The 8,159-nt window shown below is 44.8% G+C and overlaps 1 protein-coding gene across 1 annotated transcript in view; it reads right to left on the bottom strand.

Annotated features, from left to right (window-relative positions):
• Positions 1-2,884: 2,884 nt before the first annotated feature.
• LOC105980632 (chromosome unknown open reading frame, human C11orf63) overlaps positions 2,885-8,159 on the bottom strand; it is a 44,110-nt gene continuing 38,835 nt past the window's right edge. The window contains 3 exon segments of the mRNA XM_013009514.1: positions 2,885-3,276; positions 5,583-5,711; positions 6,365-6,445. Coding sequence (XP_012864968.1) covers positions 3,079-3,276; positions 5,583-5,711; positions 6,365-6,445 — 408 coding nt within the window. The 3' untranslated portion in view covers positions 2,885-3,078.

Below are 8,159 nucleotides of genomic sequence, written 5' to 3'. Positions count from 1 at the left end.
TGGAAGTGGTGCTGTGGCTCCAGGATAAGTGCTAGCCTTGAGCACAGAGAGGCTCAAGGACAGTGCCCAGGACCTGAGTTCAAGCTCCAGGACCAGCATTAAAAAAACCCAAACAAACCTTAAAACCTTTTTAATTGTTAAATGTCACTTTTAATATGGTAAAAAATATGCTAAATCTCTCCAAGATATTTTATACTAGCTATACTTGTCTTGATACCTGAAGACTATCACTCAAATTCAATTTCATTTTTCTGCTATTTTTCAATAAGTAATTAGAAAAGAATCCCCTCCTGAGTTGATGTAGTCTGCTATTGTAAGCCATTTGCTATCAACTCCAAGTTCTCAATTAGCTACAGTGTTGTTATAATTACTGGACGTGTTTTCAAACAACTCCCAGTTAATAACTGTTGGGATGAAGAGTCATTTTCTCACTATAGACTGGACTGGGCACGCTCGTGCTTGCCGTGATGTTTTGACAATGATTCATTAACCAATAATAAGGCCCCAATTGGAACCATTAGGCATCTCTGCCTTTGCTAGGCTTACCTTTTATTTTGTTCCTCAATATTGTCTTTGCTTGACTTGGTTTCTGGATAACTCCCAAGAGACTCCTTACTATAGAAAACAAAATCAAGAAGACAGCTGTCATTAAATTCAGCTACTTGTAAAAAAGGGAAATAAAAGCTCCTTTTAAGAGGATGCTCTTGTTGAAAACTCAAGATAGAAACATCACTGTAAAAGGAGACGGTAATAAGAGAGCATACATGGCTTAAAGGACCTTTATTTGTACCAACTCAGAGATTAGGGGGACTTTATCCCATGGCTTTCAATGGCTTAGATAACATTGGGCCAGAGGCAAGCCTTTCCTCATCATACTTTGCTGAGTATCGCAAACAGAAATGTCATAAAGCTGGGTTTCTAACAGATCCATGTTGTTGTCATTAAGTACAATTTAAAGAAGCAAAAAAGTATTTTCCATTTGCTATGCAGAATATCCTGATCTTGGGGATATCTATGGTAGCTTGTGACATTATTCAAGATCATTGTATTGGGGCTGGGAAGGTAGCTTAGTGGTAGAGTGCTTGCCTAGCATGCATGAGGCCCTGGGTTCAATTCCTCAGTACCACATAAACAGAAAAAGCCAGAAGTGGCACTGTGTGACTCAAGTGGTAGAGTGCTAACCTTGAGCAAAAGGAGCTCAGAGACAGGGCCCAGGCCCTGAGTTCAAAGCCCCAGGACTGGCAAAAAAAAAAAAAGAAAGAAAAAAGAAAAAGATCATTCTATTGTAAAATGTCTTGGAGCCTCACAAAGGGCCATTTTGATTCATTCTTCAATTTCAATCCCTAAGTTAGAGCAATTTGTGTGTGTGTGTGTGTGTGTGTGCAGATGCATGCACACATGCAAGCATATGCCAATATGTAGGCTTCAACTTATGGCACTTGTGCTTGCTCAATTTTCTTGCTCATAGATGGTGCTCTACCACTTGGGCCCTGCCTCTAGTCTAGCATTTTGTTGGTTAATTGGAAATGGTGTCTCTTGGACTTTTCTATCTGGGCTGGCTACCAACTGTATGTATCCAGGTGTCAGCCTATAAACCCCAGGCTCTCAACTAGTAAGTGTCTTGTCTTTCTTTAGCTAAAGTCCTTTTAGATACCACCTGGCACTGTATAAGGAATGGGGACGCTTAGGATTTCATGTCTGGGTGTGGCTTGGGGGAAGGATTCTGCGAAGAGTTGTGTGACATCAGCTCACTTCAACTGCTTCAGCTGAGTGCTGGGCGTTGAAGGTACTGCGTGTCACAGAGCTGGGAAGATTTACCTGGTACAGGCTTGCCAAAAAGCTTGCGATGGCAAGTATCCTGTAAAAAAATGTTTTATTGCTGAACATTCTTCTTCCTACGTCTAGTCCAACTTTATCAGTGTGTGAAGGCATGTGTCAGGCACATGGCCACACATACTTCCAAAAATTAAACAGTGGAAATGTAGGTCCCACGTTGAAATCCACTATAATTCCATGTTCCTTACCAGCCCGGAGAAATAAGAACATCCTCATTCCACAGACAAATGACCAAACAGTTCCCAGACCACCAGTTCTCACGGCTTCTAATTTTCAGACAAAGTTAGGTGCAGGGAGCTTTCTATCACATCACGACGAAGGTACACAACACACAAGTGAGTTTCCAAAGCAAGGTCTCCTGCCGCATGTACAAAGAGAAGCAGATATGCCACAAATCATTGTTAAAATGAACCATTTCTGGATACGCCCATAGAAGGAAGTCTTCTGGTAATGAAGACTGGGAGTTGTAATAATATTTCTAAAGGTAATGAGAAAAATTTTGATTCACATTTAAACATAGTAATACACCATGATATAGGCTTATCTTACGTAACATTTTGTTTGTGTTAGGCTGTTTGTGGTGATGGGAGATGCCAGTCAGCACACACACTGGCGCGAGGCTTTGTGGAGCCGTCTCTCACGGCTGTCTGTGGTGAGAGTTTCTTGGTGTGTTGGAGGATGCGTAACAAATGTCTTGATGCTCTATTAGAGCAACATTTGATGTGTTCCATTTCAGAAGGGACATCTAGATGCATTTTCAATTCTTTCAATTGTACATATATGTTTCTTGCTGAACTTGGAGATTCAAGTAATAATTTTGAAATGTTATCTCAGAATTCATTGGTGGTTGGTCCCAGATGAGATCATCTTAAGGGAAATAGAAGTGTTTAGCAGGGATGTAGGAAAGGGACACAAGTAGGTAAATTTATTTTTCAGGGACTAAGAAAGGGTGGAGATAATTTAAGACATTGACAGATCCAGTATGAAATCAATGGCTTTATTTTCTGGTTATCAGCCTAAATTTAAACTGGCCTGAAAAATAAATAAAAACGCTCTTTCCCCAGGAAATAAAGCATGGTACCATTCTCTGACCAGACCCCAGAATGAAATCCTACACAAAGCACGCAGGGCTGCGGCGGGGTGGAGGACAGGACCGATGGCCACTCTCACTGCAGGGGCGTGGCTGGCACTTCCTCTCTCCATGTCGGGCTCAGAGCACCTTTGGTTCCCACCAAATGGTGTCTAGACAATGTGGAGGACTTTGAAGGCAGCCACGGCCTGCTTCTCTCTCTCATGCCTGCTCTGCAAGATCTCCAGCAGTGAGATTTCAGGGAGGCCTTCTTCTTTCTCGCCATGGGTTGCTTTCGTCTTTTTCTTGCTTCCCTGGTCTGTCAGATTTGGAGGTTTGGGTTTGGGGATGGTCTTTGCATATTCCAGAGCCTAGAAGCGTACAGAGAAACTTTCATTGAAAATGGCAACCAAGTCTTGGATTCCTCAAGCTAAAGCTGGTCTTAGGAAACGTTTAGAATATAAATGGAGATGGTGCTGGGATGAGGGTGGAAACAAGTCAAATGGAAAATGCAAATAGTGAGGTACAGTGCACAGTTTGAACAGAATTGACTAGCCTCTAGACAATACATTGTGGAGAAAAAGGAGTCAGAATGATAGATAGGCCCTTTGGATATCTTCTTCGTAAGACTGAATTTCCTTCATTGTTAGGAAGTAGATTTCTTACGTATTTACTTAGTCTTTGACAGTCTTATTAAAGCCACACTTGTTCTGATGAGCTATCAACAGACATTTTTACCCAAAGAGGACTTGGGATAGCTGGAGATGGAAGACATCACTGCAATGGGTGAACCTTGTGTTTTATTGTTCCCAAGCTCTTAGAACTCCAGAAAAAGAAGTTGATTTTTTTTTCTTCTTTAGTCTATCTATAGAAACCTAAATGCTGGGGGTGGGGGTAGGGGGTGTAGTTGAGGGGTGGGAGGGATGGGATGGTAGGGGAAAAACAAAGCAGGAGGCAACAATGCTGGATAAGAAATGTACTCATGGGGGCTGGGAAGGTGGCTCAGTGGTAGAGCGCTTGCCTTGCATGCATGAGGCCCTGGGTTCCATTCCTCAGCACCACATAGGCAAAAAAAAGAAAAAAGCTGGAAGTGGCGCTGTGGTTCAAGTGGTAGGGCTGTCTCATTCATGACAGAACAAGACCAGCTGGGCTGGACAGTGCTCACCTCCTGTTCCTGAGACTCCGGCTCTCAACAATGTGTATGCATGCTATCAGGACCACTAAATATGATGTCTAATCTGCCTTTATATGAGATATATATATATATATATTTATATGTGCTAAACATAAATATTTATGTTTATTGTATATATATAATATTTTGGCAGTTGAACTCGGGGCCTGGGCACTGTCCCTGAGCCTCTCTGTGCTCAAGGCTAGCACTCTACCACTTGAGCCACAGTGCCACTCCTGGTTCTTTGAGTGGTTAACTGGAGATGAGTCTCATGGGGACTTTTCTGTTGGCCTGGCTTTGAACTGCGATCCTCAGATCTCAGCCTCCTGAGTAGCTAGGATCACAGGCATGAGCTACCAATGCCCAGCTGAGTTTTATATTTTAATAAGCATTTGTCTATAGCTGAAGTAGGACTAGATAGTAAATAGAGAGTAAATAGAATAAATAGATAGAAAAAAAACCTCTAAAACATAGGGAAAGAGTCCAAACTTTTCACTTTTCAGTGCATAGGTGAAATGTATAGTAATTTCTTTCTTTCTTTCTTTTTTTTTTGTCAGTCATGGGGCCTGAACTCTGGGCCTGGGCGCTGTCCCTCAACTCTTCAGCTCAAGGCTAGCGCTCTACCACTTGAGCCACAGCGCCACTTCCAGCTTGTTCTGCTTATGTGGTGCTGAGGAATGGAACCCAGGGTCTCATGAATGCAAGGCAAGTGCTCTACCACTGAGCCACCTTCCCAGCCCTGTATAGTAATTTCTAATAGTATACTTGTTGCCTTGATGTTCTTCCGAAAATATAATGGAATAGAGGGAAAAAGAAAAAGTGACAGGATGGAAACTCAGCGGGGAGGACTGAGGTCTTCAGGTCTGAGGAAGAAGATGTGCGTGGCTGTGAGAGGGATGCGGAGCCCACACTCCGAGACCCCAGGGCCACTCATCCCTGACGGAGAGACCCCAGGGCCACTCATCCTGACGGAGAGACTCCTGTGCCCACCGTGGTTTGGACAGGACATGTTTCCTTCACCTCCCCGGGTAGGATAGATGACATCTGAGAGGAAGAACATTCTGTATTTCTTGAGATCTTATCTTCACTAGAGAAGCCTTTATACCGCGAGCTCTACCGGGAAGGCGGGGTGAACGTGAGTGGAACAGCAATGACCTTCTGGACGTGAACCGCCAGGAGACATTAACTTCCTTGAAACTTAGTGAATGATGGGGAATGGAATGGGTAGTCAATCAGGATTGCTAGTTTCTTCTAAGAAATCACTCTGTTGCTTTTTTATGTGTGATATCCTAAAATTCTGTACTTGGAAGAAAAGATGTGCTGATAATGAACTTGGGGAAAACAAGCAAGTTAACTTTGCAGAATAGTGTGTGTGTGTGGGGGGGGCAATTCCCTCACCATCTGGTGATAGTGAGCACAGACATGGCAGTTACTGAAGTATCTCCTGCCTTCCAAATACGTGGGGTAAGAGGTGACAGCCACCTCCCGCTCGCAATGACTGACCTTGTGCCTGGGGGGAGCTGGCTTGTTTTCCGTCTTCGCGGTCTGCGGTTTGGACGGAGCAGGGAATGTCTTCATGTTGTACTCCTTCACTTGCCTCGCATACTCCTTCTGCTGCACCAACTTCTGCATCTGTTCAGGGAAACACAGCTACGAGGAGTCACAGGGCCTGCTCGGCTCTCTCTGAGGCTACATCAACGGCTCAGGAGAGGTGGCCTGGCCGGGAGTGAGGTGACAGCGTGGTCCCCTGTGCTGAGGGCCGCACCCCGGGGCGTGCGCCGTGTCCCCTGAACCGAAGCTGAATCCCATTCACCTCCCTTTTGCGGTTGTATTTACTCAATTTATTTCCATGTTTGCTTGCACACTCTGTATGCCTGAGGCAGCTGCAGTGAGAACACATTAAAGGGGGGTCTCCTTCCGCTCGAGCAGAGTGGTGAAGAGGCTGCCCCGCTCAGGGGCTGGGGAACTTGCTCCGGAAAGGTCCACTCTGTGGCTACTTCAGACCCATCAAGAACACTATCAGGAGAGACCCAGACCGCACGAACGCACGCATCCGAGGCCACCTGCGTGTGCCGACTCTCTACTGCAGGCTCTCACGTGTCACGGAAAGGTGCGTGCATGAAAGAATACTGGCCAGGCATGATTATTTGCAGTAGGAATCACTGAGGGTCTGTTCAGGGAGGACGGTGACAGGGAGCTTGACGCTGAGGGCCACCTTGGGTCAGTGTCCCTACAGGGCAGATGGGCCGAGTCAGGAATGAAAACACCGTGTGCATTTCACTCACTTTGTCTCTGACGGACTCCAGGTCGGGTCCCAGGCCACCCAGTGTCACGTCCCTTTTCTGATAGCCTTTCAGCTTAGAGCTCTGAAAGAACAAGCAGAGAAACGTCGTCGCTCAGGACCCTGTGGGCCCACAGGTAGTCACACGTGCCCAAGCACAGGCAGAGAAAGAGGAAGGGAAGCCTGGGGGGTGCATTTCCTGACTGGCCATTCTCCCAGTCCAGTGGCAATATTGATAACGGTCCATCTGTTTGTGTGTGTGCGTGAGTAGTTAGCTAACACATTCTGACTTCTCCACTTCTGTAATAAGAGAAATGGAAATTCTGAAAATTGCAAATTAAAATTTTCAAGTTAACAATGTGCTGTGTTGCTATGAACACTTCCACGATAACATAGACCTTGCCACATTGTCCATGCTGTGGGCTATGAGGGTCAACTTTGTGAAGTTTGCTAACTGAAATGACTTCTTTTAAAGAGGCAATCTGAGCACAGTGTTCCAAAAGGTCCAGTGAGGTATAATGGTGCCTTTTAGAGACATCACAAAACAGAAAAGAATCAGAAGATAGTAACTTTAAAATTTTGCTCTTGGCGGGGCACTGGTAGCTCATGCCTGTAATCCTTGCTACTCGAGAGGCTGTGATTTGAGGATCATGGTTTGAAGCTAGCCCAGGTAGAAAAGTCTGTGAGACTCTTATCTCTAATTAACCAATAAAAAGCCAGAAGTAGAGCACCCGATGAGCAAAAATAAAGGTCTTAAGTTCTAGTTCTATTTCCAGTACAGGCACAAAAACTTTTGCTCTTGATTGTTGGGGAGGAAAAAAAAAGGTAACTTCAAGCAAAGTAAAGCAAAATAAATAACAATTCAACTGTAATCCATTCATAATACTCAAAAGAAAGCAAGCATTGAAGAGTCTTGACAAAATCCACTGAGAAATTGGTTTTGTTCAGTCAGTGTGATTTATTAGTATGGGTATTACCAAGCAATAGTGAGGAAGTTTATTAGATTATGACACTTGAGCCAAAATAGTCCACAGGAAGAAACCCTAATCCTCTGCTGATCACAGGCCAGATTAAGACACTCTCCAAATGGCGGCTTTCAGCATTAAAACTTGAGTTCAGACACACCATTTCCCATTGTGAAGACACCAAATCCTTTTACCTTTCGATGTCTTAATTAATGTGGTCCCCTTTACCGGGAGAAGGAGAAAAGACAAATACCAAGCAAAGAGCTAGGAGGAGAGTAATCGTGTTAGCACGCATCTACGTTCGTGCTTGGAGTGGAGAAAGAGCCCTGGTATAGGAACACCAGGATGGTGCTCCGTTTGTGTCGAGGGCTGTTAGTGTCAAGACAGTATGGGTTGTTGTTGTTGTTGTTTTCAGTACTGGGGAATACACCCAGGTCTTCTAGCTTGCTAAATAAGGGATGACCCCATCCCTTTTGTTTATAGTTCGTTTCTGAGCTGGGATTTTCCTAACTTTGCCTGGGCTACTCTTGAATTTCCAGTGCTCCTGCTTCTGCCTAGCGGTGGATGTGACTGCAGGTGGGCACTACCAAGCCTACTCAAGGCACCATGTTTTCACCCATTTTGAGAGCTTCTGTCCTCTACCTAGCCCTCTTCTCACATCGAATTTGGCAAAGGGGGTCCAGATGAAAGAGGGATTCTTGGCATATTAACCATAACTCTTTTTTTTTTTTTTGTCAGTCGTGGGGCTTGAACCCTGGGCCTGGGCGCTGTCCCTCAGCTCTTCAGCTCAAGGCGAGCACTCTACCACTTGAGCTACAGCGCCACTTCCGGTTT

This window comes from Dipodomys ordii, unplaced genomic scaffold (assembly GCF_000151885.1).
Source record: "Dipodomys ordii isolate 6190 unplaced genomic scaffold, Dord_2.0 Scaffold10, whole genome shotgun sequence".
Classification (NCBI taxonomy): domain Eukaryota; kingdom Metazoa; phylum Chordata; class Mammalia; order Rodentia; family Heteromyidae; genus Dipodomys; species Dipodomys ordii.
Note: the sequence above shows the minus strand (reverse complement) of the source record. Positions and strands in the feature narration are given on the sequence as shown.